Genomic DNA, 16,866 nt, shown 5'->3' on the forward strand with positions numbered 1-16,866 from the left:
ACAGCACACTGTCTCTCATGCTCTGAAAGCAGACCTTACACAGTTTAAAACAATATTATTAAGAGATGCTCCCTGAGCTACATTTAAAAAATGGACTTGAATGGACCAAGAACCAGCAAAATGAAAACCAGTCGAGCAGACAAAGCCGATAAATCTCAAGGTCTTTTCCAACCTCAGTGATCTAACGGTTCTGTGAAAGCAGCCATGTTAACACCTTTACTCGAAGCCTCTGTCCCCTCGCGGCAGGGCGGTCACTTAAACACCCGTGGAAGCGCTGGGTTCTCCCACAGGCTCCTTTCCCCGGCAGCGCTGAACGCTGGGTGTGAGCCCGCCCTCACTCGCGCTAACAGAGACCTCATTTTTCACGCAGCTGAGGGCGGCACCTGAAGGCAGCCCAGCCCGGGCTCCCCACGAGCAGCAGGTCAGCCAACCGGCGCAGAGCCCCGCGGCCCAGGCGCTTGGCAGCGGCTGCGCTCCCAGCGGGGCGGGCAGCGGGCCCGGCCACACGGAAAAGGAACGGGAAGGGGAAGGAGCGGCGCGGCGGGCGCGCACTGCGCAGGCGCGGCCCGGCCCCACCGCCGCGCCCCCTCCCCTCCGCGAATCCCGCCGGGGGCGGCGCGGGGCGCGGGGCGCAGGCGCGCTCGGAAGCCGCGGAGAGCTCCCGCCCCCCGCGCCCCGCGGGCGCGCCGCCCCCCCTGCAGCCCGCGTTTAAAGGCGGTGGCGGCGGCGCCCAGCCCCCGGCCCCTCCTGTGACAGCGGCAGCACCGCTCCGATCCTCGCTTCTGGCGGCCGCCGCCATGTACCGCTACTTGGGGGAGCTGCTGGCGTCCCGCCTGGCCGCCGGCTCGGTGCTGGCGGGCTCGGAGCCGGGCGGGCCGGCGGCGGCGGCCGGAGGGGCAGTAGTGGCGGCGGCGTGGGGCGGCGGCCGGTGTCCGCGGCGGCACTACTGCGAGGCGGCGAAGAAAGAAGACGACCCCAACTTCTTCAAGATGGTGGAGGGGTTCTTCGATCGCGGCGCCAGCATCGTGGAGGACAAGCTGGTGGAAGGGCTGCGCACCCGCGAGGGCATGGAGGAGCGGCGCCACCGCGTCCGCGGCATCCTCCGCATCATCAAGCCCTGCAACCATGTGCTCAGCGTTTCCTTCCCCATCAAGCGCGACAATGGCGAGTGGGAGGTGATCGAGGGCTACCGGGCGCAGCACAGCCAGCACCGCACGCCCTGCAAGGGAGGTGAGAGCCGCCGCCTCGCCGGGCCCGCGGAGGGCCGGGCCGCCCCGCCCCGCCGTGCCCCCGACCAGCCCCCCCCTGTCCCGCCGTGCCTGCTGCCCGCCCGGCCAGCTGGCCAGGCGGCTGCCTCGCTGTGCCACCCGTGGTATCCGATACCCGAGGAGACGCAGGCGCAGGGCCGTTCCTCCTCAGCCCTCCGGCGCTCCGCTGTCCCGGCCCCGCGGGTGACCCCCGGGCCAGCCCCGGGCCGGGTGTCACGGCCGCCTGTCGAGCGTTCGCCGCACCCGCCGCCCGTCTGGCCCTAGGCATGGCGAAGAGATCCCCGCCTGATTTTAACTCAAACCTCGATAGTGTTTGTAGGGAAAGCGGGGAGCTCCATGCTAGAAGTGCCTGCTCGAGTCGAGTCGAGCCGCTGTCACTCAGCCGGCTGTGTTGGCGAAAAGCTTGTGCTCACACAAGGAAGCATCCCTAGAGAAAAATAACAAGTTTTAATAAAAAGTTAACTGTGTTTCCAGTTGCCGCCTGGATACATAGTTAGATAAAAGTGATTTTTCTGGAAGTGGCTAGCTCTAGGTAGGTGAGACATGCTGAGGGACCCGGAGGGTGAATCCCACTGGAGCTGAGCAGAGCTGGGCTCTCATGGGATCAGCCGTGATCTCAGAGGAATCAGACTCCCTTTTAGTCTGGGATAGATGGCATTTCCTTGAAAAACAAATACAGATGTCCTTCAGCATAACTTACTCAAGAGCTCTGATCTTTGTGGACATTTGAATATTGGAAACCATGTCAGGTCTGTGACTCAAACCAGAGCTTCTGTAGTCTGTAAACACATGTATTTTTTTTCAGTGTACATCAGCTTTATAGTAAATAATGACGGTAAAAGAAACCAAGCAATTGCTTAAAAATGTAGTCCTCCAACTTCAAGACTAGATTAGGAAGGGTGTTCTTAGGTGAATGTGTTTGTGAGAATCAGTTCAGCTGGCATATATATGACATGAGGATTTCTCTCTGCAGCACAAATAGTGTGTCCTGTTAATGTGATTCCTAACATTCCAAAATCAAATATCTACTGAGTGTCCTGTAACATGCTAAATTCTTACCCAAAAGAGGCTAACTCAACTTTTGGTTGTTTACTTGAAGCAAGAATTAGCATGAGACTCCAGCCAGCATGGGCGTGGCTGAAGTTTATGCTGTGTGAATTTACTGTTCCATAACATTGCTATAATTTCTTTTAAAATACTGATGGATACCACACTACTGTTGTATTTCTGCCCCAGTTAAGTTACTCTTTGCTGCTGCTTACAAAAAGTCCTTTGCTGTACAGTCTGCGTTACTCTTAAGATCCTGCTTGCATAACAAAATGCAGTCCAGTGGCAAATGAAGTAATAATAGAATATTAATATATGATAGCTTCTGATATTTCACATTAGTACTGCTCCTAAGTGAAGGAACTAATGTTTACAAACAAATAATTATAAAATGCATTGTACATGAACAAACCTCACCAACTGGGAGATTGGACACTGTCTGTTCTGGTACCTACATTTCTAAATCCTCACCAGAATTTCTTGATTTTCGGTGGCATTTGTTATGCCTGTCTGCACTCACACTGAAGCAAACACTGGAGCACTTACAGGCAATTGAAAATGACAGCTCAAGAAAGTAGGAAGTCTCAGTAGTTTGTCCTTTTCTTCTTGTGCTACTCCCCACCCCCTCTGAATTTAGGGAAGGAATTGCAAATGATATTTCCTTTCCATTCTTAAGCAGAGAGATCATTAATGGATTTCACCTTCTACTGCTCTCTAGGAATTTGCTCACTATCAGGTGACAGATATGAATTGGTAGTAAATTTAAATGGGAGGCATGATAAGCAAAGATCGATTGCTTGAAACCCGATATGAAAAAGGTGTGAGGAAGTAGAACATTTCTACTTTAAAGATAAGGGAGTGGTAGAGATATTTCTGCATTTATAGTGCATTTGATCCACCTGAAGTGCAACAACTTGAGCTTTTGTCCAAAAGGAGTTTTTGACCTAGAATCCTAGTACAGTCCACAGGAATAAAAGCACAAAGTCCAATGAAACACAACTCCAAACTCCATATAACAGAATGAAATGGGGAAACTTGCTGAAGTGAGTGTCCCACACACTGTGGACCCCAGAGGCCAATGCAAGTAATTCACACCATCAAGGAACAGCAAGGGACATAAGGCCCCCTTCTAAAAGAAGGGGTGAGTTGACAAGTGGAAGGCTTGCAAAGACATTGGGAAGAACACAGCACATCTTTTTATGTGCAGAATTGTGACCTTTAACTTTGTGCTTCCTGAAAAGCAAAATTTGGTAAAACAAGGTTACCCATTCTGGTTTGGTTTTTTTTGGGGTGTGTGTGTATTTGGTACTAAGAAAGAAATGGTGTTTAGTTACTGCTAGGTTATTGCAAGTAAGTGGGGATGCTTTGTCATGTCTGTTGTTCTTTCAAGGAGCATTGTGCTTTAAAAGCTCATCTCTTATATTTCTTGATGTTTACATAAACTGAAGGATAAGAGATGCTGGTTAGAAAATATTAAATACTGTTGTGTATGCAGATTAGACAAATGATCAAAATACACTTTAAGATTCAAGTAGGAAATGCAGGAGTACAAAAATTTTAGGTCTTTTAAAGGCTGTCCTCCTTTAATTGTTCCTAATTTTTTCAGTAAATTCATACCAAAATACTTCATTAGCAGTTGTGTCTTCTGTATGCCTTTCTGTGTATAAGGGCATTTACAGATTTAACCATGAACTAATGAAGAATTTATACTGTAAATCAAATTTTAAAATCTTGATTTAAATGCCCTAAACTTGGAGGCAGCTGAATTACTCAAAGAAGAAGAGTCTAAATAAACATTTTAATTATATGCACTTTATCAGCACCTTCTTATTTCTACTAAACGTTTGTAGTTAACAGTGTAACATTTAGATGATGTTCCTTCTGTCAGAGGTATCTTCAATTTCTTTGCCTGCTCATTCTCTGCTGGAGTGAAACCTCAATCCCCATTTAGTGATCCAGCCCAAATGTGAAAACTGCCAGAATCTAAATGCAAGGTTTATCTTCATAAATCTCACATGTGCATGCAAATGATACCTGTTGGTATAAACCAGCAGTTCCTTGACTAGTAGTCCTTCCACACCTGTTCTGTGCTGGCTTCTCTTTTGCCTGCTAAGTAGAAATACTGCAGTAGAGTGAATGCCATGAGAGGACTGCTTTGAAAATACAGCTCCTGAGTGGATGGATGACTGTAGCCTGACACAGCTGCATGAGGGCAAATCCAAGATCAGTCTTACATTTTTTGTATAGGCAAACTTCTACACCTTGGTGAGAAACCTGACTGTGGTATTTCTATTCAAGAAGTACAATGCTCTTAATACCCTAATTCTAACAATCAAAAGCATTGTTCATAAAAATGGGAAGTTATTTAAAAGCTTTTCCTACTTTACTCTCTCCCCTCAAAGCACACGTAAGAACACAAGTCAGCTTGGTTGTGTTGGACGTAGCTGTCACTACATAGCAGTGCAAGTGATTCTTCATCAGGTGAAGAAAAGTGCTTTTCTGGAAAAGGCATGAGGTACTGAAACATGCTGTCTTTTCACTTTGCAACTTTTGGTGGTTTTCCACCTTACTGAGAGAACCCAGAAATAACATTTCTTGTTGAATCTTGTGGTGCTTACCTATTTAATTGTTGTAGAAGTTCATTCTGCTTTGGGGCGTTGCAAACTTTCGCAGGTTGAGAGAAGGTGGTGATTCTTTTCCTTAGCAGCGCTTCTCTGCTGTGCTTTAGGAATCTTTACAGAACCATCATGAATATCCCCATTTAAGTGGTAGGTCTTGCAGTATGTCCAGCATGCAAATCCATGTTTCAAGGACTCCATTTTCTGCAATGAAACTGTTTACTACAAAGGAAAAATCAGTTAGATGCCTCCTCAGCCCACTGAGAATATGGAATAAGCAGTTTTCTCATGTGTTGGAACTCATGTTGCTTATGCTCCAAATGTATTTATACAAGTGGACTGATGCTGCCTGGTAGGTGGAGTAATGCTGTGGGTCACATCACTCTTTCCTTTGCTGGTGTGGTGACTTGCATGCCAGTGGCCAGTACTAACAGGAAACCACAGCTGCTCTGTTCACTGCACTGACAGCTGCCTAAAGAAGTAAAACAAACCAAGTAGGGTACAGGAAATGAGATGTCTGAATACAGATGACTTTGTTGGAAACTACTCTGGCAGTTCCTACTTAATAAATTCTTCTAAATAATTTCAGCAGGTTCTGTGAAAGGTGTAGAACTGGTTAAGCTACTTTTTATGTGATTGCTGATGGCTATTTATCATTAATTGATCAGTTTCAGAAAACAAAATGGACTTACTGAATTTTTACCTGCTTAGTAGTATGGAAGTGATTCTGTGTTTGTTAGGCAGCATTTATTATGAGAATAATGCTGTTAAGTAGTTTCAAAACTTTTTCAAGCCTTTCCATGTTAACCAACTGTCAAACAAGTCTGTTATAAATGAAACCAAATGAATCAGAGCCAGAAACAGCCTAACTGGTTTGTGCTCACCCAAATTGCTGTAACCAAATCCCAGCTGCTTCCTCAGTTCAGAAAGGCTTTAAAACCAACCTTAGTTCTGGGCTAGATTTAGTATAACTTTCATTTAAAGAGGACTTTTGAAAGCTTTGTCAAACATTACTTCTGAGTTCACTCTTTTATGTGAAGACAAATGAGTCTTACTTTATTTGTTCAGTTGACTTGGAGGTGAATGAATTTGATTTCCTGTGTAGTGCTGCCTTGGCTGGTTAGTGGAAGGAGCTATTCTGCACTACAAAACTTTTCTGTTGTCTGGTCTTGGCTGCATTTATTCTGCCTATCAGGATTTATCCTTCTCACTTGGCTCATGAGCTCATATTAATGAGTTTCTTACTGCATAAGGTGACTTTTATTCATGCCAGCCTTGCCGCAGTTTTCCAATTGCAGAGGTCCAAGGCTGGCACTGATCTCAGTGCCCAGTCACAAAATACTCTCTGTGCAAGCATTATTGTGGTTAAAACAGTGTACATACCTGATGATGGAAACCTTACTTGCAAAAGAAATCTGTACATGCAGGACTTGGACCAGTACACGTGCTGTCTCACCATTATTTATTCCTTTTCTAAGAGGGTAAGGAGTAGTGCTATAAGGCATCTTGGAACCAGCAGAGCTGTTTATCTTGGGGTTGAATTAGTGGCTTTGATTTTTTTTAAAATCATGCATGGGTGAAAGTTAAGAGCTTTGCTTTTGGCCCAGGGTCTTTTGAGTAAGACATGGAAATGTACCCTTTGGACCATGCAACAGATGGAGCTATAACATGGACCATCTGTAACCTGAAATAAACCTTGGAAACTGATCTAACTCCAAAGGAGCAGGAGAGGTTGTTTTGGGGAAAAAAAGGTAATTAGCCTAGTTGTGATAGCACTTCAGTGTTACAGCTAAAGCTTATATGAGTGCCTTACTTTCATAGAACCATTAAGACTGGAAAATACCTCTAAGATTGAGTCCAACCTTTGACCAATTTTCAAAGGTTTCTATTCTCTTATTGTAGCTTATCTGACTTCACAATTAGTGCAATAGCGGATATACATTTAAATTGCAAGTGAAAAAATAAGGAAAGGAATGTATGTCTTGTCTTTTAATATGCTAGTTATAATGTGAACCATATCAGGTTTTTGTTTTTACCTTAGATATTCTTGTATGAGGCTATGCCTTGCACTTTTGGCTGTGAATCTTTTTAGTCTCAGCTTTTTCATATAATCAGCTCATACTGTTGCTGCAGTAGCCAGCTTTGTCCTTGATCTTAAATAGTTGTTTTCCCTTGCTACTGTTGGCTCTTTGTCTATTTATAGAGAGATCATACCTCTCTCAGCATTGGGCTTTCTGCATAAACACGTGTTGGGGAGAGGAATCTCCTGTGTGATAGCCTCCCTCCTGTTCTCTGGGTGATCCTAGCAAACACTTTTTTGTTGCATGAATTGACACAGCTCCATCTTGTTAGAAATTAGACTCTTAGGAAGAGCATGGAATTTGCCTGCCTCATGTCAGCACTGTGGTGGCTTCTTGTTTTGTGGCTCCTATGGCATTTGGACCAGCCAGGGCCAACTTGTGTGTTATGTCCCCCTCTGCACACACGCCCCTGCACGTGGTAATAATAATGTCTATTGGAAGCAGTTTACTGTGTCTCCCTGTTTCTGCCCTTCTTACTACAGTGTTGAGTGCACTTTAATGATCTAGTGATCTAATCCTTTAGGTGGGGCTGAGGTAGTTCTGTAGGTGAGAGACTTTACTTCATAGCCAGATTCCAAGTGCATAAATTCATGTCCTATTTGCTTGCCTGGTAGTGCTCTAGATTTGCCATATTCACATTTAATACACCAAGTCTTATCAATGCACCAGAGGTAGTTCTTGAATAGAGAAAATTCTTGGCTTTTCTCAGCATAGATTGAAATAAACGTATATGTTTAAGCATATTTCAAGTGCAGCTTATTAAAAACATACAATAAGTGGTATGCTGAAGTATTCTGGCTGGCTGAATACCTTATAGTCATTTTATACATACTGGTGCTTAAAGCAGAGTGGGGGGGCTTCTCTATAGGGAATGTCTGTCCTACCCCAGCTTTGTAGCTGGCTAGTACTGTGTAGGAAGAGATAAATATTTTTATCTCTTCTCTTGGCAGTTAGTGAATTGAATTTAGGAATTAGTGGTTCTTGTTGCTGATTGGTGTACAGTGTTCTTGTTTTCCAGGACTGAATTACTCATCTTGCTTTGTTAGGTTTATCTGGAATTCCTTTGTCTTCAATAATTACAAATTGGTCACTGAGCTGTTTATCACACTTTTCAAATGGTTAAATAAGGCTCAGCAGTTTCCTTCTTGGGAAGGTTGAATTGTTTTTCTGAGTCTAGAAAAATGTGTGTGTTCTGAAAGGGTTTAAGAACTGCTTGGATGATAGGTCCCTACTGAGTTAAGTGTCAGTGAATACTGAATTTGATGGTAGTACAATCACAATTGCACTTGTTTACTAACCAAACATGAAAATATACATAATCCAGAGTTAAAACTTTAAGGCATTGCAGTAAGTGCTGGGGCTGATTTATGGATTTTGCAGAATCCGTAGGTGAGCATCTTTACTGAAGCTCCTTCAGACTGTGGGCTTAGACCTTGAGCCTCTGGGCTGGGTCAGGCAAGCTGCTAACCCACAGAGCTGCTGCAGAATCCAGTGCTGCTAACTGGGAGATTAACATGCCTGTAGTCACTCCTAGAACTTCCAGAGGAGATGATGACATCTGTGTTGCTGACTGTGTATGGCTAGTGTAGGATAGCTGCTGCTCTGGAAGGTTTCTTTTGATGAGCAAGCACTTTGCAAATAGAGGTGAGCAGAACAAATGCACCATATTTACAGGAATTGTCATCTGTAAAGGACCCAAATTACTTCCAAAGTTCACAAGAACATGACAACCAGAAGAAAACACTGAAGTCAAAGCAGGACAAAACCCTTGGTTAGATATTAATAATTTAGGCTGAGATGCAAATGTGTTCCAGGTTCTGGGGAACTCGAGAGACTTACTAAGATTTACAAGATACTTAGAACAGAAGGAGTAGTTTACCAAGTGTTTTGCTTTGAACTGTTGCTATGGCAACTGTTGAGGGTTTTTTTGAGACTTTGAATACCTCGTGCTCATTAGTAGCAAGGGCACATGTAGGTACTATCATTTAGGATCACTGCACAAGAAGCTCAGAAAATAGTGACATGAACTACCCTAAATAGATTTGTAGGCGTACTAGAAAGGCACTAGTCATCCTTGAAAAGGATCCTTGAAAAGGATGACTACTGTACACCACATTTTCTAAGGAAGCATAATGAACACCCTTAACATCACAGAACATACAGAAGTCTGTACAATGTAAACTCTAGTAGGATGTACAACCAATTTTCTTGGAAATCAAGGTCTTTGTTATGCATATATTAGTACACCCCTTGCTACAAAATGATAAAATGATTAAAATTATAACTAACTGCTGTTACTATAGAATCCAAAGTAGCCTTGCTGATAAAGACTGCTTTGATGTGAGGAAGTAACAGATATAATATCTCCATAATACAGATCATAAAAAAGAAGTTTTAAAAGCATAGACACTGCCATGTAGTGATAAAGCCTTCTCTTCATACTGACTTCATACTAAAAAATTCAATGAAAACTTATTTCCTCATTTAGAAACCTTTGTGCATAGAAAAACAAAGTTACTCTTAGCATACTGTTTAACTTCTTGGGGCGTGGTAAGGAAAGAGAATTCTCAACTGGAACAAGAATTCATATGTTTTCCAATGAAAAGTATTTTCCATGGTCGTGAGTCATACTGTAACTTGAGGCTTTCTTCAAACTGTTTTTTTGCAGTTGTCTGTAAAAGTCACAAGTTTCCAGAGACTTACTGAGTGGGACTTGCCAGAGTTAAAAAAAAATTGTAATCTTGCTACCTAACAGTGACTTTGTTTGCTTTTATGTGGTGAGAACCTTAAAAAAACCCAAAAAACCAAACCCAGTATTTTATCTGTGCATATGGTCCATTTTTAGACTTAGGCTATTGAATGCCTGGTAACACTGCCAAAAGATGCCACGCAAATGCGTGGCAATACTCCTGCCAAATTAGGAAGCTGTCAAACTAAATTTCAATGATGTCCAAATAGAATAGAAATTAAGTAAGTCTTTTATCTTTGTGCCTGTGCTTGCAGATGGAATGTACAGCATTCTCAGATGCCTGCTTCTCATCAGTCTTAACAACTTAGCACAAATAACTTCCCTGTCAAGAGGTGGCCCTCCTGTAGAGTAATTACAATTCCTGGAAAACAGTAACTGGCTGAATTGTGAAAAGGAATTAAGTGTTAGCACATCTTAAATGTTCTGTGCTCCTGCCAGGGAAGGGAAAAATTCATCACACCTGTCAGAGAACTTGGGTTCACATCCTGAACTTCACCTAATGAAAGATTTTACCACATAAACTAGAGAAGAGTGACCAGTAAAGTCAGCACAACTCTCAGAACTGACTAGTCTTCCACTTACAAAGATAAAGCCAGCAGTCAAGCCATTTTAATTACAACTGTTTAAAAGCCTGGAAAAGGAGTTAAACCTTATTCTGAAGTACAAAGTTGTCCAGAAAAGAACAATTTTGACCTCAAGTCCAAAAGTTTCCTGTGTTCTGGTATGTGTACATGGCTGACAGGCAGCTCAGTTGAAAGCCTGTCAGTACTTTGTTAGTTTTGGGGATTTTTCCCTATTTACCTTCATATGAAGACTTAACATTTATTATGTCAAAGTTTGTGGTAGTACAAGGAACCAGAGATCTAACTGTTCTACATGCACTGGAGTAAATATGTGCACCAGCACTTCCAGTTAAAGTGCTGCTTGTTTACCTCTTCAGATCCTATCTTCTGTATGATTTGCAGAAGAAGCCTCCCTCTCTTCTTGTATTTTGCTTCCCTCTTTAAACTGTTCAAGATAACTATCCCAAAGTATTTAGTTTCCTTGCTGCTTTTCATATATCAATAAACAACATTTTGTGTGCCTGCAGGAGTACATTGATAGCAAAACTGCTTTGTATACACAGCTTGGAAGTTTCAATAGGTAAATGGGTTGAATAAATACACAGTGATCTAGTTCACCTGGGGGGTGGAGGGGCAGAGTTCACTTTTGGTCAACATAGGCTGTGACTCCAAACTTGGCTGGCTTGAGCAATACTCAGATGAGACCTGTCCCCAGAGTACCTGCTCAACCAAGAAGGAATGGTTTCCCCAGGCGGGACAGTGCCATAGGCAGTGCTCATTCTTGCTCAGAGCTTGACAGAAGGACAACTGCTCCTCTGAAGAATTAGAGGAAGACATATTTAAAAAACCCCAACACATGAATATTCTAACTTTGACTGGTCTTTTGGGCTCTGATAGGTTCTACTTAAATTTTGAATATTACTTCCCATGAGAAGGTTATTGACAGCTCAGACATCAACTCCTTGCAGCTATCTTAAGTCAGAAACTACGTAGTTTGCTTTTGGAGACCACCCTTCCCCCCTATACACAATAAATTTAAATTCTGTTCTGCAGAGGCATGGTACTTTCTTTTACTGATTGAACTCACATAAGAAAGCAGCACTTGGCCCTCAGCTTTATTTGAGCAGCACTTAGTTCCTTTGAAACTGGGATTGTTTCCAGAGCATTCAGGAATGGCTTTCATAGCAGCACAGTGCTTTAGTTTGGATAATGTATGCTGGCCTTTTTTCACTCCTGAGAACCTGAATATGGGCTTCTCTTTACATAATAGGAAATTTGTGGTGCCATGTTCTGGCATCTAAAGGACACTCTGTACCTGCTACAAACCACCGTGCAACTTGGCAGAACCTACAGCCAAAGATTTGGGGAGTAAAGATGGGAATAATAAATTATTCATGGCTCTGTTGTATACTTGGTTAAGTAGGAGAAGCTTGGATAGAAACAAACATACAGCTGTAGGACCCTTTTGGTTGTGGCCACATGACTTTGGGCACATGTTGATCTTAAACATCATATTTAAGCTTCTCTAGTTCTCTGCATCTGCTTTGTCAGTTTGGTTAAATATTTCCTACTCTGTAGCTACCTTGAGATAAATGAGTCTTAACTCTGAGTTCAATAAATTTATTGGATTTTTTCCATTTTTCAGAAGACTGGTAAGAGGCAGGTGAAAGATCTCCTTACCTTTGTGTAACCATTTTTTTACTCAGCTTTGAGCTGCCTTGAATGCTGAGCTCACTCATTGTGCATCTGAGCTGCTGCCAGCCCACAACAAATTGAATTTGCATTTGTACCATGTGTCAGCACACACTTGCAGCCCTGCTGAGTGACTTGGAGCAGGGAATGCAGGTGTGGGCTGGCTTCCATGTGGGAATGTGGATGTGGGATGGGTGGCCTTGTCTCACAAGCTCACTGGTGTAGGACTATTCCCTCAAAATGTTTTGAAAAAATTCAAACTAGCAGAGTGGTTTGTTGCTTTTTGTTTTGTGGCTGTGCCTAGCAGCCAGGGCCTTAAAGCCAAGGCTTAGAACTTAACAGGAGCTTCTATTACTCCATCAACAAGATCTTGATTATAACCTGTACTGATAAGTTACACTCAGGAGCAAAGTTAATCTTGTATATACAATGAGTGAACTCCAAAGCTAAAGATCTTGGGTCTGAAGAGCTTTATCAGCCTCTCGAAAACTCTGCTCTTAGCTACCTGTCAGCTTGATTCATCTTCATCACAAGGAATATTCACTCTTTTTCCCTAAGGCTGAGTGCTGCCATTAAGCTACTTCATAGAAAATTACTGAAGTAGTGAATTTCTGCTACATAAAAGATAAACATTTAAATAGGGGAGCAGGGTGTTGTTCTTTATCTCTTAGAATAAATAAGTTGATAAACAACCTACTTGCATGCTAAAGATTGTTGGTGTGGATTAACCCTTCCCAATTTATAAACATTTATGAAGGTGTTCAGTGAATTCCTATTTTTTTCTCATGTGTCTTTTGCAGGTATCCGTTATAGTATGGACGTTAGTGTGGATGAAGTGAAAGCCTTAGCATCTCTCATGACATACAAATGTGCTGTGGTTGGTAAGTGTTCATTTTTCAAGCAAGATTTCAATCTTCAGTTTCAATCAGTACTGATGTAATTACATAGAAAAACCAAACATGTAAAGGATTAAAATGAATTTCAGACTCTAATCTCTAATTTAAATCTATAGCAAGGTGGGAAAATCTATAGTGACCAAAATAATAGTACATATTCCCTCTCCTGTCACTGAAAATAGTTAAATAAGGTTGCATTTTTGTTTGAAAAATCCACATGGTGCTAACTACCCTCTCCCATAGACAGTACTACATCTTGAACTCATATTCAAGTATGACAAACTTAGATTAATAGGGAACTAATTTTAGGGAGAACAGATGGAGGCTATAAAGGATTCAGGCAGGGGAGCTATGGAGAGCAAAGGATAAAATTCCTTTATGGGTTATAAAGAAGTAAAACTTGTACACAGCTACTAAATTGTAGAGAAGTTTGGAGAGAATCTGCATATTATGTGTAAGAAAAGAAAATATTTTCCTAATGTATATAGATGTGCTTAGGACTCCCAAAGTAACATTTTTGAGCTAAACTAGGAAAATATAAAGGGTAAAACTTGAAATTTCTACAAGTGTCAAGTACAAGAGATATTTAAGCGTAGCAAATTTAAATAATGAACTTTTGACTTTTAAAGACCCTTTTCAAAGTGCCTTGAAAGATCTCCCATTTTTATGAGAGTACCTAGATCAGATTATAACTTACACTTCAGAAGCCATAAACGCAGCAAAACCAAAATCACCACTAAAATCAAAGATATAATTACACATCTTTCTCACGTGTTCTGCCTTTATTGTTGAAAAAGTAAAATGATTTTCCTTTGCATTCTTGTAGATGTGCCATTTGGTGGGGCAAAGGCTGGTGTCAAGATCAATCCCAAGAACTACACAGTAAGCCTAATTATAGTTAAAAATTTGGGTATCTGCAATACTGAAGCCAGCCAGTTAAAAAAGCTCTTCTAAGGGCATTGTTGACCACTAAAAACCTCCTGCCACTTCTGCCTCTGTAAAGGCTGAATGTAGCCTGTGCATGCAATAGGTAGGAAAAGAATTTTTAAGAGGTCTGTGTTTTGGAGGTGGAATACTTCAATTAGTTAATTTATTATTTTTTTCTGAAAATCAGGAGACTACAAATAATTTGGAACCTGGAAATTTTTTAAAGTTGATACTGTTAATAAAAGCTTAAATTAAGTTACTCTTCAAAAAAAAGTTAATGTTTTTGTTTATTTTGACTAATAGTTTTATGCTCCATTAAACCATTCTATGCAGTGTTCCAGTGTGAATAATAACTAACTTGGCTTATAAAAGGTTTACTGCAGGCTTGCCTTCTTGTCCTAATTAACACAACTTGTACAGAAAGGAATACTAGAATACATAACAGATATTCTAAGCTGAAAGCTCCTGTAAGGATTTGTGTCAAGTCATTTGGCTGTGTGGATTACACAAGTGGCAGGGGCAGCTCTTGCTGTTGCTGGTTGTAAATCGCTCACACAGGATATCAGATTTGTTTGCTGGAAATCTCTGCTATGGGCACAGGTGGTTCTTCCTGTGCCATGCTCCCAATTTGTCATGGATCAGAATGTACAGAAAGAAAGCCCAATGTTTCTTGTGCTGCCTGAGTACCAACGGTCTGCTAGGGAGTGGCATATAAATTATATAAATTATGAATCATCCTTCCTTCTAAAAGAAGTGGGCGTTGGCTTATGCTTGGGTTAAGTTTGAGCAAATACTCATAAGCACTAATGATTTCTTCTGATATTTATTGCATTTTCTCTATAGGACAATGAATTGGAAAAGATCACAAGAAGGTTTACCATGGAGCTGGCAAAAAAGGGCTTTATTGGTATGTTGGGCAGCATTACTATTCAAATTTAGGGATCTGATTTGTTGTGCATTGGCAGTGTCTGCTAGATGATAGCCTGAAATAACGGTATTTTTGAGAGCTGTAAACAATTTGGATACAGAACTTTCAGCAAGAACCACAAAGAATTGAGTCATTGCATCCCAGTGCCTTTTAAAGGGAACTGTGAATTAACTTTTTCTGCTGGCTGTTGTAGCTATGAGAAGCCACAAAAGCTGAGGTCACGGTATCCAAAATGAATCACATTTCTCTCAGAGTTAGATCATAAAATGGTGACCATATTTGTGGCAGTTTTAATCTCTAATAGCAAGCTCTTCACTGTTACTGTTTCCTGTAGTCTCAATTGAGGCTTTTGGCAGGTATCTGAGGAAAGAGAGGAAGGAAATAGAAGATCCACCCCAGCAAAAGTTGATGGCTTCACCCATGGCAACCAGAGGCTGGAAGGGAAGCGTAGGCAAGAGGCATAGGAGCCTGTTGTAACAGAACCTCAGCTTCTGTAATGTCAGTAGGGCTTTATTCACACTCAGCCCTGAGCTGTTCTGGTAGCTTTGCTGCCTGGACATCTTCTCTGCAGAAAGCTGACTATTACCAGCTCAACTTTTAATTGAAGAGAGCAGCTTTACCCAGAGAAGGTTCTTACTCAAATGAATAATGAGGCATGTAACTAATTAAAGGTCTGTCATGTATTCCTGATATCTAACTGCCTTTAATCTGCATTTTCTTGCTCTTTAGCCAGAGTGTTTGCTGCTCTTCCAGACAGAGCATTTGTCATCTAAATTGAGCTCCTTTATAAACACACTTACTGATGTTACATGTGACTGTGGTTTTACTATACACAATGAAGCTATAGTGATAATTAGTTCTGTGACAATTAAAATGGTTTGATAAAATTATCTTCCTTTTGGGCTCTCTGGTTGGTGCTACACAACTTTCACAAACCTTTTAAAAATACCTAGAAAAAATTGTCACGACAGAGTTGCATATAATATCCTGATTAGCAGGTTTCTATGATCTTAAATAGTCTGGGGAAATACTATTTTTAGCTATCTAAAAAAAACAGATTTTTTTTTAAATTTCAACAGATGTGTGAGACTTCTTTTAAAGGTTTATTTCATCAAGAAAGAGAAATGAAACCTTTCTTGAAGTAAGCAGTAAAATCAAATGCATGTGCTACAGTGCAGTGACTAGGTACAGCTTACCTTCAATATTTAATTCCTCACCCAGGAACAGAAAGGAAATTCTTATGCAGAAGAATCCAATCAATATCACAGTATATAGAAATCATACCCAGATAGCACCCTCCCTGCAAAAAACCCCAAACTACTCCTCTTCTTATTTACCAGGTGGCCTTCACCTTTTATCAGATGGCTTATGTAAAGGTTAGGGGTTTTGATAATATTGTACAAAGGTGTGATACAGCATCTAAAACTGCATTGAATCCAGAAGAATATGTTGCTTGTATAGTAAACTGAGGATTAAACAGGAAAACAGTTCTTCTCTGTCAAGGCCTGCAGTTCACAAGGGAATAATGATTGACAATAACTATTTCTGTTGGATCCTTAAGAGCTTTTTTCACTGTTGCCAACAGGACCTGGTGTGGATGTTCCTGCTCCTGATATGAGCACAGGCGAGAGGGAGATGTCCTGGATTGCTGACACCTATGCCAGTACCATAGGACACTATGTAAGTCTTGTGCAGAGGCTTTCAAGCAGAAAAGCTGCCTAATCATATCAATTTGTTTACTTACTTGATCTAAAAATATTCTTACAAACTGTGACAGCCTCAGTGGTGTGAGGATTTTAGGGTACAGCAAAGGAAAAAGAGCTTTAAAGATAATATTCTTACACTAGCCTTAAAAGAAGCTTCTCTGATACAATACTGATTACAGTTGTTCAACAAAAGAAAATACTCTGTTTTTAAAGGTATATAGTCTAAAATTGGTTTCTATTTCTGTAATTTTCCTCTGGTTTTTTTCATTGGTACTGTAATTAGTAATTTAAAGTTGTTAACTGATAACTGAATTTACAAGTTTTATTAAATACATGCTCATGGTTTTGTTCATTCAAAGACAATGCAAATTACATTCACACTATTGGTATA

General features: G+C 41.4%; 1 protein-coding gene across 1 annotated transcript in view; it reads left to right on the forward strand.

Annotated features, from left to right (window-relative positions):
* The first annotated feature begins 768 nt into the window (after positions 1 to 768).
* The window catches only part of GLUD1 (glutamate dehydrogenase 1), a 28,830-nt gene continuing 12,732 nt past the window's right edge, over positions 769 to 16,866 (forward strand). The window contains exons 1-5 of the mRNA XM_066554123.1: positions 769 to 1,230; positions 12,819 to 12,899; positions 13,741 to 13,796; positions 14,685 to 14,748; positions 16,355 to 16,449. Coding sequence (XP_066410220.1) covers positions 798 to 1,230; positions 12,819 to 12,899; positions 13,741 to 13,796; positions 14,685 to 14,748; positions 16,355 to 16,449 — 729 coding nt within the window. The 5' untranslated portion in view covers positions 769 to 797. The remainder of the gene's footprint in view (positions 1,231 to 12,818; positions 12,900 to 13,740; positions 13,797 to 14,684; positions 14,749 to 16,354; positions 16,450 to 16,866) is intronic.

The sequence above is a fragment of the Molothrus aeneus genome, chromosome 8 (assembly GCF_037042795.1).
Source record: "Molothrus aeneus isolate 106 chromosome 8, BPBGC_Maene_1.0, whole genome shotgun sequence".
NCBI classification, from domain to species: domain Eukaryota; kingdom Metazoa; phylum Chordata; class Aves; order Passeriformes; family Icteridae; genus Molothrus; species Molothrus aeneus.